Here is a 21,281-nt window from a genome sequence, read left to right as displayed (position 1 = left end):
TTCTTTATATAGCGCGCCTTCGATTGTAAGCCTCGCTTGTATGCAACTTCCGGTTTTTCCTGGAATCGGTGTAAAATTTACATGTAAATCCAACTCTGACATTTAAGCTAAGCCGTTATCGATTTGAAATGGATGTTCCAACTCTGATGCATAACCTGACGGAAGAATTAATTTGTTCTGTGTGCATGCAGTTGTACAGAGAACCAAAACGGCTGCCATGTTTACACGTTTTGTGCCTCGAATGTCTGAACAATGTAACGAGCTGTCCGCTATGTCAGGATGAAGTGGTTGTTCCCGAAAGCGGCACCATGGAAACTCTGCCTAGCTGTCATTACTTGAAGAATCTGCTGGATATTTTGGCCGTCACGGAAAGCAGCAGTTCAAAAGTATCTTGCGGGAAGTGCGAGTACAGAGAAGAAGAAGAAGCATCTTTTTATTGTTTTTGCTGTGGCGGATTCTGGTGTAATGATTGCATTCTTGGAGCTGACAGATCTAGAGGTCACCGCGTTCTTGGGCTGGAAGATTTTCGAGAAAAAGATCTTGAAGTCATTCTCAAGCGACCGGCACTTTGTCAGAACATAGTTAATAGGGGAAGAAGAGGTCAGAAGAAGGTTCATTGTAACGAGGTGCTAAAGTTTTATTGTAAAGAGTGCAAAATCCCTGTGTGTCAGGATTGCGCGAGAGTTAAGCATTGCAAGCACGAAATGGAATATTTGGATGTGACAGCAGCAGCGATGAAGCAAACCGTAACCGATCGACTAGATGCTGCAGAAAAAGAAACACGAACTGTCTCCGACTCCTTGCGAGAATTGGAGGAGGAATCTCGAGAAATTGAAGAGCGTTCCCAGTTTGTCAAAAGTCAAATTCAAATCGCAGTCAAAATGCTTATCCGAAATCTTCAGCAGCAGGAAAAGGAATTGATTGCGGAAGTTGAAAAGGAGACAAAAATAGAACAAGATCGCGTGACAAGGGAGCAAACGGAAGTGAGGGACCATCTGAATGAGATTGAAGACTGTATGTCGCGAGCGAGGCATTTCATTGATTGCAGCACGGCAGCCGATCTCGTGGAAGGAGGACCGTTTGTGAGCAAGCTGTTGCAAGATCTACCGACAACAGAATTTGTCGCGTCCGCAACTCCTCGCATTGTCTTCTTGGAAAACATGGCTTTAACTAATATTGTGCAAAACGATCGAATCGGTCGCCTTGACAAAAGCCCCACAAAAGCAAATCAGTGTACCATGGAAAGCCTTGACAAAGTCACCGCTGGATTAGAAGCAAGGTTTCAACTAGTAACTCGGAATTCCGAAGGGAAACAGTCTTATTCTCCTGGCGATCGTATTGTTGTGGACTTGGCCTCAACAGAAGATGGAACACTTTCAGCGGAGATGAAAGTTGTGGATGGGAACAATGGCAGTTACGAAGTTTCTTGCATTCCAAAACGAAAAGGGGAACATAAATTTTCGGCGTTTGTAAACGGTGAAGAAATCAGCAATCTTTCCCCGGTTCACGTCAAGAAAAGATCCTACAAACTTCTGCGAACTGTCGGTGGCAAGGGTACTGGAGCGGGAGAGTTGAATGCCCCATGGGGGGTTGCTGTTACTGGTCGAAATGAGATTTTTGTGTGTGATAACGGTAATGATAGACTCCAAGTGTTTGATGAAGAAGGAAACTTCATCAGAGCAATTGAACATGAGCTGTTAACTGGCCCAAGAGGGATATGCATAGATAGTGCTGGCTGGATTTATGTAACAGCTCAGAATAAGATTCTTCTGCTTAATCCGGAGGGAGAATATGCCAAAGAGATTAGTTATGAGGTAAATAAAGGTGTGTACTGGAGTGGAATCACCTTGGATGAACAGGGAAATATCATTGTATGTTACAATGGAATCCATATTCTTTCTCCAGAAGGAAAGCTCTTAAAGGAAATAAGTGCAGAGACCTTTTTCGATCCATTTGACTGCATGTACTGGGAGGGGAAAATATTCGTGTCAAACTGGGCGCCCAATACAGTTGACGTTTTGGGCTGCGATGGAAAGTTACTTCAAGAAATTGGAAAACAGGGCTCTGGAAATGCAGAATTCAGCCGACCTACGGGACTAGCAATCAACAAAACGGGACAGCTTGTAGTGGCTGACGATATAAAAGCGGAGTTCAAGTATTCACTGCAGATGGAATGTTTGTCACCAAGTTTGGAATTTTCGTACTCTCCAATCCTTATGGTGTGTCTGTAAGCAATAGTGGTCGTGTAATTGTTTCTGACGGGGACGAAGACCAATTACAATTTTTTTAAAGTACTTTAAAAAGTAAACAGTAGAGTACGTTGCATCGCTGACATGAGCAGTGAGTCGTACACTTTTTAAAGCTGTACTTTTTGACTAGGACACTCCGTTAGAGATCTATCGGTCTATCTGGAATGACTGCTAATTTTCCAAAGCTTTAGGTCGGCGCACACAAGGGGACTAGCCCCGCGACTAGTCCCCGCGACTAGTCCCCGCGACTAGTCCCCGCGACTAGTCCCCGCGACTAGTCCCCGCGACTCGTCCCCGCGACTCGTCCCCGCGACTCGTCCGCGCGACTGGTCCCCCGCAACTGGTCCCCCGCGACTGGTCCCCCGCGACTGGTCCCCCGCGACTGGTCCCCCGCGACTGGTCCCCCGCGACTAGTCCCCTGAAGAGTTTACACGAAGGGACTGTTCACAGGGACTTGTCCCACGAACAGTTCACACGAAGCGTTTTGAGAAACAAGTCGCAGGGACTTGTCCCAAAAGTTCAAACCAGTTTGAATTCGTGGAACTAGTCGCAGGGACCAAATTTTAGTCCCTGTGACTAGATTTTGAGGCCCAAAGGTCAGTTCACACGATGGGACTTGTCCCCGCGACTTGTTGCAGGGACTAGTCGCAGGGGCTAGTCCCCTCGTTTGTGCCGACCTTTAAGGTGGCTCAAATCAGTTTCCGACACTTAGATTTAGATGGGTCGTCATAACCACTCTTTATCACTTGATGCTACAATCATGGTATCAGAAAACTGCCCAATCATTGGTGAACACGTTGTTATCATTTTCGTGACACAATAGGTTACCGTAGCAACAGTATGACCTCCTAAAAACACCCTTAGTTACAACTTTAGGGGCTTACAATTCAAAAACGGCACGGTGAATTTCTTTTATATTATCACCTTTTAATAAGCATGATAATACGCAACTTTTGGCAAAGTTTTAAAAAATTCTGTAGGTAGGGTTCAGAGCCACTCTAAAGTTTCGAAAATTTAAGGTAGCTCTGAACACTACCTACAATTTTTTTTAGAAATCCCGATCACAATTGTTTGAACCTAAACTACCATGAAGATCCACCAAGATCAAAGACATCAGAGGTCAAGACAAGGACGAAAAAGACTAGAAAATGGTATCGCGTCTGCCATGATTTATTAGGGAGTTTACGGAACCATGACGGCAACGGCAACGGGAACGTCACTGAACAAAAGAATTAATGAGCAGTACAATAGCTGTGAACGTGCGTTATAATTCTTGGTACATTTCTTTGCCGTCCTCTGCAAAACAACAACGTGAAATGACCAAATTTTGCGTTGTCTGGAGGACGTGAACCACGACGGCTAATTTTTTAAATTTTTATTTCAAATTTATCGCTGTGTTCCGGATTTACTTTTGCGATAGTTTTGACAGTCATAAACGAAGTAAATGACTTGAGAGTATCGCGAGATTCGTAGGTAAAATATAAATTCATTTTTTAATCGACGTTGTCCTCGGCGTCGGCGTCGTGGTTTCGTAAACTCCCTATTTATCTTCTTAAAGACTCTATTTACCATTTACTTTGAATGAATGATATCCTTCTAGTTCAAAGAACATTTACTTATCACGGAAATCTAACTGATAAATAACGCATCATGGGCTTAAAAAAATAGCAAATCACGTATCACGTTATGATGTCCTGTCCCGCGTCACGCGGCTAATTTGGCCTCAATCACGCATCACGCTGCTAATTTTGGGCGATCACGCGTCACGCATTAACTCTTTGCCACCCTCCGGTTAACTAGTTCTAGAAACTTGTAACGGCCTTGATTTGGATTTTTTTTAATACAAGTTCAAACTTTTAACTCGAAAAGAAAGTAGTCTAGATCATAGCCCTCACTGGTCCGAGAGGCTACTTTCTTCTGTAAAGGAAGGAACACTCATGCAAACGCTACGTCGCCTCGCGATTTTTCTTTTAGATTTTTTGCTCCACAAGTACTGCGTCATTGCTTTTATTCATGTGGTGGCTCCTAAAGGCTGGTTTTCACTAGCGACGGAGTCGTAGTCGGAGTCACGAGAGCGCTTACGACCTAGTGAAAATCGAAAATCGGAGTCATAAGCTCGACGGAATCGGAGTCGGAAGAATCAGAACGTTTCCATTTCTTCCGATTTCGTCCACACTATTCTTAATTTTTATTTTTCCCTTCAATAAGGTGTCATTTTTCGGGTTTGGGCCTCAGAAATGGACCTAGGGTGTCATTTTTCATGTCCTTTATCCTTAAATAGGGTCAAGGTTTAAGACCCTTCGCGGCACACACCTATCCGAAATCCACGGAAGTAGGCTAATCTGAGTGATATTCAGTCTAACCGGAGCGCTATTCAGGCTAATCGGAGTGCAGCATTCGCTGCGATTAGCCTGAATAATCCTGTTTTCGGTCGACTCAGCGCTCGATAATGGAAATAACACGATACTGACAAGTCTGTAGTCTGCATTTTACCCTTGGTCTGCAGTCTGCAGTCCGGTGTCTTCGTCAAGTTACACTGACCGGATACTGAGTAATGAGTCCGCCCGAAGTCACACTGGGGATTAGAGCGGTTTTCACTTGACTGTCGAAATTAATTCAAATTTGCTTTGTCTAGATCTTTTGAATTTGACTTCGCTAACTTAGGTTGTATATTTTGGCCTCGATCTGTCGGTCAGCCTCGTAAAAGTCTGCATACGAGCAGAGTGGCTCATCAGTCCGGAGTTTATCCCGGTTTCAGTAGCGTGAAGCGACTAGGAGTATTTCGACTCCCCCTGGATGGGATGCTAGTCCATCGCAAGGTACCCCCCATCATTAAATTCGCCGGTGCTCGTTTATACACCTGGATGGAGAGAGGCACCGTGAAAATAAAGTGTCGTGCCCAGAAACACAACACATGCCCCCGGCGAGGCTCGATTCCGAACCGTCGGCTCCGGAGTCGAGCACAAATTGTTGGGTATTACATAACAAGAAATTGCGGTTTTTCGGTCAGCGGACAGACATAAAGTGCCCGGATGTTTCTCCATGTGACTTCACAAGCGCCTTCAAGGTTGTTGTTGTTGTCCTCGAAAAGCAGTTTATTTTGACGTCTTAAAGGTATTTACATTTTACTGTCCTTCCTTTTTGGTTACTATAAACTTTTCTGAACATACTGGTTGTACAGACACTAAATGAAGTTGTCTGTAGTTTCGATTTAGTCTCACCTAATTTCGCACGTGTTTATTTGCTATCACAGAACTGTTCGTGACGTTCTCTTGCTTTGACTCGTTTACCAGATTTGAAAGAAGTATGCGCCGTACTCGGTCTAGAGGAATGCGTGGAGGACCTGGCCGAATGCCGCCTTTCATGCGCGGTCCTCCAGGACAGAAATTTGTTGTTAGTCATTCTACGTTTGATCCAGCAATGGTAGGTCAATTGATAGTGAGTGATAAGTGATGAGAGAGGGAAGTAAGTGAAGAACTTCGTTGTTTGTATCTCCGTATCTCCAAACTGCCTACAGCTGTTTATATTTGCCCTCATGGTAGTCTGTCCGACAGAAGGAAGTCTTCCAGACTTGTTATGTACAATATGTGTCTGACCGGAGTCACCAATTATCCTTATGTGACTGCTCTGTTAGGTATCTAGTTTAAATCTGGAAGAATCATAAGGTGAAATAACTTGATGTAATTATTGCCCAGATGCACTCTTTTTTGTGCACAATTCAAGATGCACATGAGCAGATTGTCTAGACAGAGACAAGAATTATAACCAGGCACAAAGTTGTCCAAACTATGTGTTGCTAGTTTGAAAACTGTCAAAGAGTCTGTGTTCTGGAACCAGACCCCAATCGAGAACTGGAGATGGAATCATTACTGCCTGTTATAACACTTGCTTACAGTCTGTTATGATAGGACTTAATTTAGCAACAAGATATTGTCCCATTGTTGCAGTGACTGAAATGAAGCCCAGTAAATTATACACCAGCATCCAATGTCTTTTGTTAAGTTGATTTCAAACAGTGGCCTGCTTTTTGTGTTAAAATTAAAAAGAAAAACAAACATTTATTTTCCAAAGGAACTTAGTACAAGATTTAAGTAAATATCCATGGCTTTTAAGAATGCAATAGTTGTTGTTTGATCTATAATTGTTTGTTTTGTTTCTTCCACTTGTGCATGTAGGCTGAAAACTTCTTTCCAAGAACTACTCCTGTCTTGGATGAAACAGCTTTTACACAGGTATGCCTGCAAAGAAATTCAAACAGATTGAAGGATTTGTGCTGCATACAAGTTCAACAGCCCTCAAACAATCAGGCTAGATTACGTGGATCAAAAGCTTTAGCTGTAGCTGAGATCCTGCATCCTTCATTCATTTAATTTTCCCCTAAAATGGCTGGTTATTGAGCTTACAGCCTTTTTGTCATTGTCTTCATTGCTTTTGTCATTGTCCTTCTCTTCCTTCTCTTCCTTTCGATTCTTGTCCTGCATGTAGACCTGAACATCATTATGAACACAATAGTGTGGAAAGGTTTGTTACATTCCACCTGTGAAAATGTAAACTTAATCGTGAACCGTGATCTACATGTAGATGTATGAATCATTTTGTACATAATATGTCAATTTATTTTCACACTTTGACTGGTTCTTACTTATGGACAGACACATAGATGATGTCGGAAACATGTTTTGTTTCTTTATCATATAAAAACAGTTAGATTCAGTGGTGCCTCGTGTCTGTACAAAAATTAAATAGATCATAGATGATGTCAAAATGTGGTAAGAACATTAGTGACACCTACCGAATGGATTGTGTTTCCCTGTTTTTGTTCTTACCACATTTTGATTTCATCTGTAATCTATCACTGAACAGAAGAATGGCAACATGGAACAGGTCTATTTGTTAATTAGTGACTGGTGTCTGTTGAACCTTAGTGTACTGTATTATTCAATGTATCTTTATATCATTAGGCTCTTCTGAAAAGAAATCAAGAGTTAACTCCCAGTGGACAGGAACAGGTAACAGATTATAAACAGTGATAAACTGATATACATGTATAGCATAATTGTTTTTAGATGAATGGACAACATTCAAGGAAAATACACATGTAATCCAGTTGATTGCTGCGGAGCGAGCGTAATGAGCGAGCAGCAACATAATCAGGATTAAAGAAGAATCTATAAAAGGGAGTACGAATTCTCGAATTCATGACATTTTACCAGAATGCATTGCATTTAACCAGAGTGCACTGCACCACTTTTTACCAGAGTGCATTGCACCACGAACAACACGAGGTTGGGACGTCGAGCCGTCGTCCTTTTTCGCCTTTTTCGCTTGGATTCCAGTGAGAAAGATTAGTGGTTATGTTTTGGTCTGATTAACTTGTGAAGGAGATCGTGCTTGACTTTCACAACTCTTGCTTTTGCTCTTAATGTAGAGTGTGAAAGTTTGTAAATCTGGACGATTAATAGTCCAATTTTGACACATTAAAATTCAGCCTAAAACAACAGACCTCAGTACGAGTCTCTGGGGAATAACTACAGAGATTGAAAGGGGTTTATTCCCCAGAGTCTCATGCTGAGGTCTGTTGTTTTAGGCTGAATTTTACTAGATCGAAATTGGTATCTTAATTCTAAAATTAGTATGTCATTTCTTAGCAGTCTCGCCACCTTGGGTGAATGCTTAAATTAAGAGAAATCGTTGTTACTAAAACTTGTAGAATAATTAAAACAAACGAAAACCGTAAAACACGCTAACTTCATATACGCGATCTCTTCCTTTTCATCCAAACATGAATTTAAGCTGAAGCTTTGGCATTTTCACACATCGCGATGGACGCATCCTCGACAGAGTCTGTCAACATTCTAGAGACATTTAATGCATATCAGTACAGAAGTTAAGTTTCTGTTCCTACAATTTCCACATCTTTCGACTTTCGCGATCTGATAAAGGGGACGTTGATGTGTATCGTTTTATGTCTAGACATAGTTCAGATTACTATGTGCTTTTTGTCACAATCGCTTCTTACACTTCGCCATTGATGCGTCATCGTGCTTGAAGTTGTTGATGAATCACTGCGAAAAATATGTCACTATCAACAGAATGTGCCGCAGCATTACTATCTTTTAGATACCCTAGTAAATAATTTAATATTGGTGTATAATCAAGTGTTGCATCATGATGAGTTTCAATTTTGTTTTTTTTTTTTATGTTTTATCAAGTCATTGTCAAACTGTAAAAGCAATTAAAATTCAACTCAACAATCCTGACTGCATATTGTGCGTATCTGTAGAGCTTTATGTACAGTTCAATATTATTGTTGAATCGTGGTATTTATTTTCTGCATTATTTTTTCAGGCTGCTGTTCAAAATCTTGTGACCAAAGTGACAACAGTTTTAGATAATTTGATTGTTACACCAGATGCAGCTGAACTGGTAAAGATATTTTCAAGTGTGATTTGTCCTTCATTGGGTTCACGTAGTGTAACACAATCCTAATCCAGTTGGTATCTAGATTTTTTTGGGACGACCATGTTCACTGATTTGGCCTCCCCACAGGAGGGTCAAACTGCATAATGAGCTCATGAACAGAGTCACGACCAGTCATGTGCACTATGTAGATTGTATGGTTTCTGCAAAGCTGTAGTTTGCATATTAGCACTGTGATTTCGGCCTGCTTGCCTTTGGCAACAAGTATCGAAGCCTGCATCATGGGAAACGAATATTTTCTAGCTTGGTGATGGCAAATGACCATGATTTGTGGTCAGAAAACAAATCTTCCGAGTTGTGTAGCTCGCAAAGTAGCTCTGCAAATTTGTTGTGGCCATAATTGGCTGCCACAAGACAAACTTTCCATGTTTGGTAGCTTGTGTAAAGGTCGTGATTTTTGGTCAGAATGGTTTATTTGCCTTTTTCGTTTGCAAAAACAAGAATGATGTAAATTCAAGCAGTGCAAAAAAATACAAACACGTGGGTAAAATTGACAAAATCTAGACATTTGGCAACGCGCTGTTGTGCAGGGCCGGTCACTGTTCAAAACTTTATTTTCTATGCAAGAGAGATTTGGTACAAGTGTTGATAATCTGAAATTGAAGCTGCAGTAAGTGTGGCCAACAGTTAAAAAAATGGCTTTTCTGGAAAACATTTTGTCTAGTGCAAGTTAATACTTTATTAAAAACACTTTTACAGCAGGTTATAAATTTATTCATCGCTAGTCAGCCTCCTGTACAGATTGTTATCTGTCATTCAATCAAAGTTAATTTTTTATCCAACCACTTGAATGCCACCAAAGTTGACCAAACATGCAAAGTATGCGCGTGAATGCGCTGCTCTAATCTTTGATTACTGTCAGTATTATAAACACATGTACATGTAGTTATGTGGCCTGTGTATTACAGCATTACAGTGTGAAGAACATGAGTACCGTAATGAACCCTCATTCAAGTGTAGTTATTTCCTTATAGGGTTTAGAAGAGGTTCGTGCTGTAGGCTCACACAAAAAAGGAACAATGCTGCTTGGTCATCCAGTTGCTGATTTGACTGTAATTCTTAAAAAGTTGCCATCAGGTATGCAAATGAAATAAGCCCTCTAATCCATGCTAGGGTCAATTACAATATTTGAATATATGCAATAGCTGAATTCTAATTGTAATTTCCAGCTCTGCTGTTTCATAGAAATGTTCTACAGATAACACTAGCCAAATGATATGAGGCCATAGATGAAAAAAACATTTAGATTCATCTTGTTAAATTTTGTGTTGCTTTCAGAAATCTTCTTGGCTGTGGAAAAGTGATAGGTTACATGTACATCTTTAGTTACTGTCTAGGAAGTCCAATACAATGTACATTGTACTCTAAACTTTTCATCAATTTTGTTATTTACTTGCTGGTCTTTATATCTGTTTTGTTAACAGAAAGTGATATTCTTGCTCTGGCAACAAGAGTGCAGAAATCATTAAAGGATGATGGTGCATCAGCAGGTATAAACAATGTTACAATAATTATTGCAATGCATGTACAGACCCATGTATTGTATTTGTAGTTCTTTCCCTGTTCCCTTCATCAGATTATTTTAATCATGTTTGTATTAAAATGGCTTGTGCCTCTGTTACCTTTACATACAAGTTGTAATGTGTGCACAGCTTGTTCACTGTGCAGCACATGTCCACTGTACATGAATTATGGTTTGTAGAACCTTGTTAATCTTTTCTTTTTTTTTTCATTTTTGGCAGATTATCCAATGCAGTCAAATGAGGGTGGTAGGTATCCACTTAGTGCTCAATGTATTTAATTATTATAATTAAAATAATCCAAGCCCACAGCAATTGAATGAGTGGGCACTCCTTCCTCCAGGTCAGTTAGATGTACAGAGTCTGAAGAGTGAAAGAAATTAGGTGACTACAGGGTGTAGCTGTAGCCAATGTCATAACTTGACCTAATAGGATGATTTTCTTTTTTGTTTCTGTGTGTCAAGGATTCAATATAAGCAGTCCTGAGGGTGCCCTGGTTCGTGTACTGATCACAACACTTCCCAAAAATCTCCGAGATGCTGACCCAACAAAGCATGGTAAGTGAACTGTCATAGACCATATTAGCATGCAAGGCTACACATATTATTCAGCGTTGTACGATAGAATTACAGTCATGTAAATGTATGTGAAGTGGCACACAAATTCCAAATTGTTTGTCTGGTGAGGTAGTGAACGTGTACGTCAGTCTGGAAGGAAACAAGCAGCCATGGGATAGATGCACGTGCGCTGTGGCTTGTGGATGTGACCAGTATAGTATTCCAAAGGTATTTAAAAAACTAAATATTGTTTTCACTTTTGACAGTTGATGTGAAGCTTCTAGAAGGAGCGCTGGCAACAATTAGACATGCTCGCTGGTTTGAAGAAAATGCGTTTCATACAAGGTAGAGTTTGTATGCATGTGACTGTCGTGTTTTGTATGTAGATTTTGACCAAAACAGGTTCCTTTGGCAACATGAGCCAACAGTTGTTTTTAATTGGTACTAAATTAATAATTGATTTTTTTTTTCCTTTTCAGTACCCGTCTGTTGGTGAGACTTTTTAAAGACCTTAGAAGACGTTTTACAGGATTACGGGGTCTCACACCATGGCTTATAGACTTGCTTGTAAGTCCAGTCAATATTGGTCAAATATTAAAGTCTGATATGTAATATTGAGAGCTCAATAAATACAAAAAAAAAATAGAAAATGTGAAAGATGTTACACTGCAAACTGTTTAGTGCAAATCAAATCCGTTAACAGAGTCACTATGCAATTGCTACTGAATTGAGATTGAGATTGACATTGAATTGAGTTTTCCAGGAAATGTTTATGTATAGTTCTACAAAAAAAATTTTGCTTTAACTTATACCTTTTAGGCCCATCGTGCTGCTATGGTGAATTCTTCTCGACAACCTCTTCCAGTCAATGTTGCTTTTAGGTAAGAGCAGAAATTTCTCTTGTTTTGTTAAAACAGCTAGGTCACAAAACACAAATAAAGGTGCACTATGCTACTGTATTTGCCTCCTTGCTAACTTTTAATTCCTCTGAGTTACCAGCAATATGGATCATGATCACACTGTTAATAATGTCACAAGCATGTGAAGAGCATTTTCTCTGAAAACCACTGAAATACTTTTTTACAATGCCTCACTAGCAACTTGCAGAGTTTCCTTGCACATGTACAACTTTATTACCAAAATTTCATTACAGAAATGTATGTTTGAAAGAATACTGTGGTTTAATTTGTCATTTGTATGTGTAATACTTTGGTACAATGTACAGTAGTGTGGATTGTAGCTCTATTTTTGTCATTTTATTTCAGGCGTGCCTTCCAGCTCCTCTCAGCAGGACTGTTTTTGCCAGGTTCTTTAGGAATAATTGACCCATGTGAGGTAAATGTAATTGTAATATGTTTACTCTGTACTTGGATGTGTGCTTTTAGCTCTCCTAACTGCACCAATCTCACAAGTACAATGTATGTACAACAATACTGCATTGTACAAGTTTGTTCAGACTGTTTTACAAGAGACACAAGTTTGAGTGATGTTCTGTACACGTTTGAGTGATGTTTTTTTTTTTTTTCATCTCACAGCTTTAACACATTTTCCCTTTCCTTGTTATAGTCAGGAAATGTGCGTGCCCACAGTGTTCTAAGCCTGGAGGAGCAGGTACGAAACAAAAGATCGTTTTAGAGTTTGTGAAACTTGCAGTGTAGTAACCTTTTGTTGAACATCTTGTAAGCAGATGCCATTGGAACGTGAAAAAATTTCAGTTCAGGAGGGGTTACCACATGACATGTATGGGAGGCTACAAATGTTGTGTTAGTACAGATTGTTCATGTATCAGTATGTAACAGAAACTGTGACTCACTACATGCTAGTTTCTGCTTATGAGTGGTGTTTGTTAGCAGACATTCAACTGTATTAAATGCTTGACAATTGATTTCCTCTGCCAATCTTTGTTTAAATTGGCATACATTAATATGACCACCTCACAATGGGCTCATTGAATGGTACTCTTACACATACAGTGTGTACCTGTAGATTATTGGTTTTGCACACGCCGAGCCACCCAGGTCTGTACATGGACGTCTGCATTTTTTCCATTGCCACAAACCTGAAGATTTTATCATCCAGTGCTAAGGATGTGTATTACTTTGTCAATGAAGTTAAAGTAAATGCGACAATGAAGGTCTGACATGAAGGTTTGATATTCATCAGTGTTTTTATTGTTGTCTTCATTACCCCCCAGACAACATGTGTAGCATGTAACTAGTTATCAAGCCTACACTGTCGCCTGTGCTTTAAAACATGTAATTGATTGTTTATGATTATTACTTTCAGGATGCAGTGACAACTTGTGCCCAGACTCTTCTTCGATGCTTGAATCATGGCGCGTACAATGAAATATTAGGATTGGTAAGAACATGTGTACTTTGTATCTTACTGATGCTTAAATGCATGTCTGGTGTGTTAATGGCCAAAGGAATAATTAACCTTATCTTTTATTATAGCTGGTATCAAGGGTATGTTTAAATTTAAAATTTGTATTCGTTATTTTCTATTGCCCTTTTTCTCTTTAGAATCAGGAAGGAATTCCTCCAGTTGGTAAGTCGTTTAACACTGGCCAATGAACAGAAGCAGCTGATCTTGAATTTTCATGTACATGTAGAAATACACAGATAGGACTCTGAGGAGGTTGTTGTTGAATCATGTTGGCACATACATTTATTTTGTTAAATTGAAATCAATAATAGGCTACTTTTGATATATTAAAACTCAGCTTTATAGTGAGGCCTTTAGGACACTAACAACAGGAAAGAATAAACAATTTCCTTTGTTTGCGTTTTTTTTTTTGGTCTCCCCTCCAAGCTGAATTTTAATGTATCGAAAACAGGCTATTGATTGATGATATTATTGTTTCCTAAAAATTTTGACGCCCACTTTTGAAATTCCATCTAAATGGCTGTTTTTTCTTACTGCATGTGTGTACTCTGTAACATCTCAGCATTAGACACCGAGGTATCCAGCTGGGGAGGGGTGATTGTCACACCAGGACAGAAAGCTTATGAGAAGCAACAAGACCAAGAAGACGAAGAGGGGGAGGGTGATGGAGACGACGATGATGAGGAATCATCTGAGATGTCAGGCCAGGAACTGGCTGAAGAAAAGATGGAGACAAGCCAGGAGAGCTGAACATGAAGTCCTGGTTAGGATATAGAGAAGAGCTTCATTTGTTACGAACTATAAATGCCTGGAGTTCCGAAAACTATGTCAATCTCAAAACAGCAAGTCTACAACATTTTCAATCCAGGAAGTAAACTGAAAGGACCAGTTTTCAGTTCGAAAGGCTTTTTTTTTACCCCATCCCCCTCACCATGCCTAGGATTAGACCATTCACTCCCCAGGGTTAAAAGCATCAGAGGAACCTGACCCTCGGCTATCGATGGTCTCGGCTAAAAAAGGTTCCGGTACCAGAGATAAATCCAAAGATGCATGTATATACATGTCCATAGTAACAGTTGTGCATGGTGTAGTTTTAATGAGACAATTTTTAACAAGAGGCAAAAGGGTACCTGTAATGTCAGATTTTTTTGGTACTAAACAATTGCTGAAATCATAAAGAAAATTACAGGAGTGGAAATACATGGAACAAAAAAGCATTTCACGTGTTCCGTGTCCTTCGTGCTAATCCTCGTGTTGTCTTTGCCTTTTGTTTTTTTGCAGAGGATGCCTTCTGGACCACTTGCTGTATCGCAATTTTAGATTTTGCTTTGTAAATTATTGTTTACTTCGTAGTGCGACATTAAGAAATGTTTTAGCATTAAAACTGTGTACTTTCATCTCGCTTTGTATCGTCTTTTGCTACAACAAAAATAATTTTGTTTGGGTTCTTGTTTCTTGAGGTAAATCCCTTCCCAATTTCCCTCTTCGACAGTTCAACTTTCAACTCGGATTCCTTAACCCTTTACCCCCTAAGAGTGCAAATTTGCACACAACGTCAACTTTGTGAGTATTTGATAGATTTTGTATGAATTTTTGCCATGAAAATTGTCTTGTGAAGATCTGCTCATTGAAGTCATAAAATTTTGACCCCCTCCCATCCAAGACATGGTTGACCACCCCCAGAAGTTTTTAGTTCCTTTTTCGGGATGGAAATGGAATGCAAAACTTGTTTCATTTCAAGCTATGCACGAAGAGGTGCTAAATAAGCTATAGCTTAGGCCGGGGTATACCTAATATAGTAGAAGATTTATACATTTTTGTAGTCGTTCATTTTCCCATTTTAAAGCAATTTCTCTCAAAATGTCTACCTCCTTCATAGCTGCTGATGCCAATTCTTAAATAAGCTGATTAGTGGCTTTCAAATGGCATATTGTACACAGGCAGAGTGTCTATTTGCCGATTTGGGAAAAACTGCCGTTCGCCTTAGGGGGTAAAGGGTTAATCGATTCGGATACCGGACATTGCTTTGCGAGTTTGAATCCGAATTACAGAGACGAAGTGGGCTGGATCGAATCCAATGCAGGCTAGAGGGTAGACTCGATCATTTCCAGCGAGAAAACTTTTCCAGCCGTTTTGGGAGTCCGGTTGTTGATCCTCCTCCAAATGGGGCAAGGAACGCGGGCTCAGTGAACGGCTGGAAATCGAGTCTAGCTTGAGGGACGGGAGACACGTTTTCACCATAACTTGCTATGATTGTAGATAAACCTGCCATGAAGTGTTTTTTTTTGTTTGTTTGTTTGTTTGGTTAAAGAAAAGAAAAAGGAAAAAGAAATGTCTGATTGCAGGTTATAATGGAAATAAGACAATGCCAGGAAATTAGGGTTGTTTTGATAGTCAAGCATTTGGGCCAAAATCATTTACGAGGTAAACTAAGGAAGCCTGTTTTAAATATCGTGGCTGTTTGGAATAACTGCTCGGACCACACCAGTCATTTGTCTTTCTTGAAATTGTCTAAAACCTTGGAAAAAAAGGTTGCTTTAACACTTAAAGCATGGCACTGCTACTGCTTGGAAGCATCAGGAACAATACGTCTTTCCAAAGTTCCAACAAAAAATCGCTTTAGTCTAGGTGGACAAAATTTAAGGGTGCGTTCCGTTGGGGTGATATGGATCAGGATCAGTGATCCAAGATCACTCAGAACATGGTACATCAAAGGAACTGATCAGTGCCTTCGATGCACCATGATCCGAGTAATCTTAGATCACTGAACCTGATCTATATCAGGCGAAAGGTTCTGGTGCTATTCCTCGCAAAACACCTGTTCGTAAAAAGCGACCTGATAAGATTCGCATATTATCGAGTGGAAGTTGCAACAGCTAGGGAAAAAACGTCGGGACTGACGAGCACACGGTGGCAAGACTGGTAAAGTATTGCTTTAGAGTCAGCCCGCGGAGCTATCCGTTTCCAGAAATGTTTACATTGTTTGGAGCGTTTTGCGCGAGATCTAGTTTACGCTAGATTCAGAAGTGCGCGCGACAAAACCTGCTGTTGTCATATCAGTTCAAATCTTTTTCACGCAACGACGCCGTGCGCGCAGCATATAAATCAGCCTGACCTAAACTGCAGCCTCTGTTGAACAACTTACAGTTTTATTACCCATTTGGTGAGTATATTATTTCTAAAGATTGGACAGTTGTGTACACGCCACTTTAGGGCCGGTTATATGGTCAGAGCGCGGCAAAATCTCACAATTTGAGAGTGAGTAACGACATTTTTTGACGAATCCATCCTTGCTGAATTCTTCATTTTGACATCGTTCAGTTTTGGAGAACAGTGATTACAAAATAGTTTGCTTTTCCTTTTTACCTTGGATCCTTAACTAGTCTTTTTAATGTTCAACGTACCAACACGGTCTTGAAATGGAGAATTTTCATTTCGCGCGCGAAGAGTTCAAATTTTGTAGTTCCCAGGCTTCACACCAGTTTTATGATTCTCTGGCATGACGTTGATACATGACGTAGGATATAAACACAATCAGTTACCAAGGCATTGTCATAGCAACTAATCAGATTGGAAAATTTCCGATTTCGTGTTGAGCGCTTGTTGAAGCACTGCGTAAAAACATGGATTCTTCGTGGTTATCAGAGACTTCGAGTGAGATAGTAAACTATTTGTACGAACATATTACACCCTCAGGCGATGAAGAAACTGCGGGAGTACAAGCTTCCTGTTCTTTACGTGCTCTTTCAAAAGGATTCTGGATTACAGATTTACCAACAAATGACTACGAGCCGCTTGAAAATTCACCGGTGGCCAAAGAGGTAAGCGTTTTCTTTTTCTTGCTTTTTTTACGATGACAAATTTGTTTTATTGTATCACGCGCCTGGCTATCGTCTCAAAGAAATTGTTAAAGTGCTACATGAGGACAAAGAAGTTAAAACTTACAGTGTTTGTCTATCTGGAATTTTATAGGAAGAAATGACCGAAAACGATTACAACAAACACTTGTTTAAGATAATTTTCAAAGGAAGTGTAAAATAACACTGAAACTAGAAATCAAATAACTTGGTCCGATCCGTTCAAAAGATTTTTTAAAATCTTTTTAAATTTTTGGGTTTTAATCGATCTGCGAGTGAGATAAATAGCGCGCGCGGGTGATTGTTTCATTTCTGACGCAGCTTCAATGTTTTATTTGAGTTTAAACAAATTAAACCTGATCAGTTTGTCATGCAAGTGATACACATTTGAAGGTTTTTAAGATTTAGTTTCAGATCCTTTATTCTACTATAAGTTTATGAGGTTTTAATTTTATTTACAAAGGTTAATCGAACTTTCGTAACAAAACTCAAGCTTCCTTGAGGGAATACCTCCGGACGCAGTTAATGAGATTTGCTTCACTCTATGTACCATGATGACCTTAATTTTATTTTTTATTTGCAGCAATAGTTAATCTGAAAAAGGAAAACAAGGTTACGTTAAGAGTTTTTCAATTTTATTTTATTTTTTGTCCTGTAGCTTAAGCGAGAAAAAGTACTCGAGCAGAAGATTGCTGCTCTTGAGGCGGAATGTGATGGTAAGTTGTGTATATATTAGCCAATCCTTGCGGTTAACTTAAGCCATCTCCATAAAATTTTTGGTTGCCATCGCCCGACAAACCAATTTTTCTCGAGAAGTACAATAGGAAAAAATTCCCGTTTAGCCGTTTCCTTAGATGTTTGCAGATTTTAACTAGGCTTTTGAACATCTCTTAGATCGACAGCAGCTCGTTCCAAAATGGTAGTCATAGAGTAAATATAATCAACCCTAGCTTGCAATCTTTCATTTATTTGTTTTTCAATATTTATTTGCAACGTTTTTCCTTCGCAATTAAAAAAAACCTTGAGGACTATTTATTCCAAAAACGTCCAGATTATTAGTCTTATTAGTATTTAAAACAATCTCTCTCATTTCAGAAAAAGAACAGCAGCGAAAGAAAGCAAAGAAGAACGCTTTCCTAGCTAAAGGAAACTTTCTTAAAAAGAAAGCAGAAGTGGAAAAACTTAGCGACGAGTTGCAGTCAGCCAAAGGCAAGTAAACACGCTACTGTATGTATTCTAATTACTTTCAGTTATTAAATGGGTGTAAAGGCAGCATTTTGAGATGATGTTGGAGGCGCCGGTAGCCAAAGTCATGACTGGAGATCATGGTTGTTGTGTTGTCTTTTAGGGAAGCCACTTTACATTCACTGAGCCTTTTTTAACGCAGGACTACATGTTTAGAAAAAAGGAAAAAACTATAGTATAAAGCAAACCATTTTTTCAAAATGGCATTATTTTAGACCGCCTTCATTTTTCAAGCGTACTTCGTTGGACAATTTTAGAAAACGAGAGAAAGTTGGAGGCGACTAATTCCTCTCTGAAAGAACAACTCCAGAAACTACAAGAGAAGCTGGACAACAGTCAGGTTCAGGATGAATCAGAGATCGCTCAGTCGTGTCTTTCTCAGGAGATTTGTGCTCTGAATCGTCAACTAGTTGCTTGCAAGTCTGAACTTGCTAAAGATGCCACAGAAAAAGAGCGCATGAAAGCCGAGATGGAGATCTTTAAAGGTAACTTTAATAATGCAGTTGTGAAAATTAAAACTTGCAACACGTACCTTTAGTTGATGAACAGGCAATTACGTAGGTTAGACCGACGCATCTATCAATCAGAAAGAGGGTAAAATATTTTGGCATAAAGTAATCAATTGTCTAAAGAGAGGAGGATATTTTAAGTCGTAATTTTCTAAACGCATTTAACAATTTTAGAAAACGAGAAAAAGATGGAGGCGACAAATTCCTCTCTGAAACAAGAACTCAAGGAATTACAAGAGAAGCTGGAAAAAAGTCAACTTCAGGAGAAATCAGAGATTTTTGCACTGAAAAGTCAACTGGCTGCTTGCAATGATGAACTAATTCATCAAGAAGCTATAGCTAAAGAGAAGCTAAAAGCCGAGATGAAGACCATCAAAGGTAATTTTTAGTATACAGTCGTGTAAATTAAAACTTGTGACATATTTTAGTTGACGATCTGGCCAAAAGTTACCTAGGTTAGACCAATACATCTATTATTCAGGAAGAAAGTAAAATATTATGGTATATAGCAAACACTCCATAGCAAGGAGAATATTTTAGTCGTCATTTCAAAAACGTACCTCTTGTAAAAATTTCAGAGAACGAGGAAATGATGGAGGTGACAAATTCCTGTCTAAAACAACAACTCCAGGAACTAAAAGAGAAGCTGGACAACAGTCAACTCGGGGAGCAATCGAAGATTTGTGCACTGAATCGTCAGCTGGCTGCTTGCAAGTCTGAACTTGCAGAAGATGCTAAAGAGAAAGAACGTATAAAAGCGGAGATAAAGACCTTCAAAGGTAACTTTTAGTGATAAAGTCGTGTAAAATTAAAAAAAACTTGTGACATTTTTTAGTTGACGAACTCAGGGGTAAAAATTTACGGAGGTTACACCGAGCCTCTATCATTCAGGAAGAAAGTAAAATATTATGGTATAAAGCAAACAATTCTCTATAGTGAATATCTGAAGTCGTCTTTTTCTAAACGTACTTCGTTTAACAATTTCAGAGAACGAGAGAAAGATGGAGGCAACAAATTCCTCTCTCAAACAACAACTCCAGGAACTACAAGAGAAGCTGGAAAACAGTCAACTCCGAGAGCAATCGGAGATTTGTGAACTGAAAAGTCAACTGGCTGCTTGGAAGTCTAAACTTGTTAAAGATACTGAGACATTCAAAGGTAACTTTTAGTATTCAGTCAAACGAATTAAAACTTACGTCACTTTCGAGTTGACGGAAAATAGGGCAAACAATAAAAAGAGGTACAGAAATGAACAGGGAGTTGAGCTCTTGTACCTGTCTTGTACCTTTGTTCTGAAAAGCCCAATTGGGACGACTAAAGTATGTATGTATAATTCACGGAGGCTAGACCAACGCATCTATTTTTCAGGAACAGTAAAATATTATGGTATAAAGCAAACAGTTCTCTATAGTGAGGAGAATATTTTAGTCGTCATTTTCTAAACGTACCTCCTGTAAAAAATTTTAGGGAACGAGAAAAAGATGGAGGCGACAAATTTCTACCTGAAACAACAACTCCAGGAACTACAAGAGAAGCTGGAAAAAAGTCATCTTCGGGGGAACTCGGAGATTTGTGCACTGGATAGTCAACTGGCTGCTTGCAAGTCTGAACTTGCTAAAGATGCTACAGAAAAAGATCGCATAAAAGCGGAGATGAAGACATTTAAAGGTAACTTTTAGTTTTCAGTCTTGCAAATTAAGACTTTCATTTGACCAACTAGCAAAATTTAGGTTTAAAAGGTTGGAAACTGGAACGATCAAATATTTGTAACCTTGCAATAAACGCTGCGAAACATTTTTGAGAGTTTTCGAGAGTTCTTGGCTGCGTAATAAATATAATAACTCAGGTTAATTCCATGAAAAATGATCAAAAGTGCAAAGACGATTTAAGCGTATTTCCGTAAAGTTTACTGAAAGAGAAAATGATTTCTACGTGTTTATTCACCGTACATACTGGAAGATATTTTGGCTGATCTCTTGGAATACTCTCAGAATGTGTCATAGAGTTGCTGGAGCCGGAGGTGTTGCTGTGAGATTTGATGTTAATAATAGACGGCTTGTACAGAAAATATCAAGCTCTTTTTGGTGTGGTCCCTTGTTTAACGCAAATAGAACTCAGGTTGACCAAAACGCTCATCGCTTTGGACAGCTCAGTGAGCCCTGCTTGCGTTAAGCAGTGGGAGAGTGGTGTTCTTCCAGCACAAATAGAAGATCGATCATCCTACGAACAGGAAGTTATGATTCGCTCATGCAAATCGTAGTGAAGGAAAATAGTAAAGATTTAATTATAAAGCTTGGCAAATCAGAAAAGCAAAGCCTTATCGTGATCAAATTTCAGGGAATTATTGGCCCGAAGTCTTGACAGTACGTACTTTATAAAGCACGGCAGCTGGTCCGCAAGGAAAATATCCAGCTCTTCTCGAGCTCCTCCTTGTTCAAATGAAGGAATGTTTCCGTCCATATTTAGGAGGGGAATT

General features: G+C 39.4%; 1 protein-coding gene and 1 pseudogene across 1 annotated transcript; both read left to right on the top strand.

Annotated features, from left to right (window-relative positions):
* The first annotated feature begins 75 nt into the window (after positions 1-75).
* Positions 76-4,121, top strand: LOC110041128 (E3 ubiquitin-protein ligase TRIM71-like; annotated as a pseudogene).
* Positions 4,122-5,245: 1,124 nt separating this feature from the next.
* LOC110054203 (interleukin enhancer-binding factor 2 homolog) lies at positions 5,246-14,591 on the top strand. Its single transcript, XM_020760558.2, has 18 exons — positions 5,246-5,363; positions 5,543-5,672; positions 6,425-6,481; positions 7,211-7,258; positions 8,598-8,675; positions 9,704-9,806; positions 10,154-10,219; positions 10,472-10,498; positions 10,714-10,806; positions 11,073-11,151; positions 11,286-11,373; positions 11,626-11,687; positions 12,072-12,141; positions 12,373-12,417; positions 13,093-13,167; positions 13,332-13,356; positions 13,757-13,957; positions 14,476-14,591. Exons 2-17 carry the CDS (start codon positions 5,556-5,558, stop codon positions 13,942-13,944), a joined length of 1,221 nt encoding a protein of 406 aa, XP_020616217.2. The 5' UTR covers positions 5,246-5,363; positions 5,543-5,555; the 3' UTR covers positions 13,945-13,957; positions 14,476-14,591.
* Positions 14,592-21,281: the final 6,690 nt, after the last annotated feature.

This window comes from Orbicella faveolata, unplaced genomic scaffold, assembly GCF_042242905.1.
Source record: "Orbicella faveolata isolate gen_17 unplaced genomic scaffold, um_ofav_v1 contig_1, whole genome shotgun sequence".
NCBI classification, from domain to species: domain Eukaryota; kingdom Metazoa; phylum Cnidaria; class Anthozoa; order Scleractinia; family Merulinidae; genus Orbicella; species Orbicella faveolata.
This window is presented reverse-complemented; position numbering and strand designations above follow the sequence as displayed.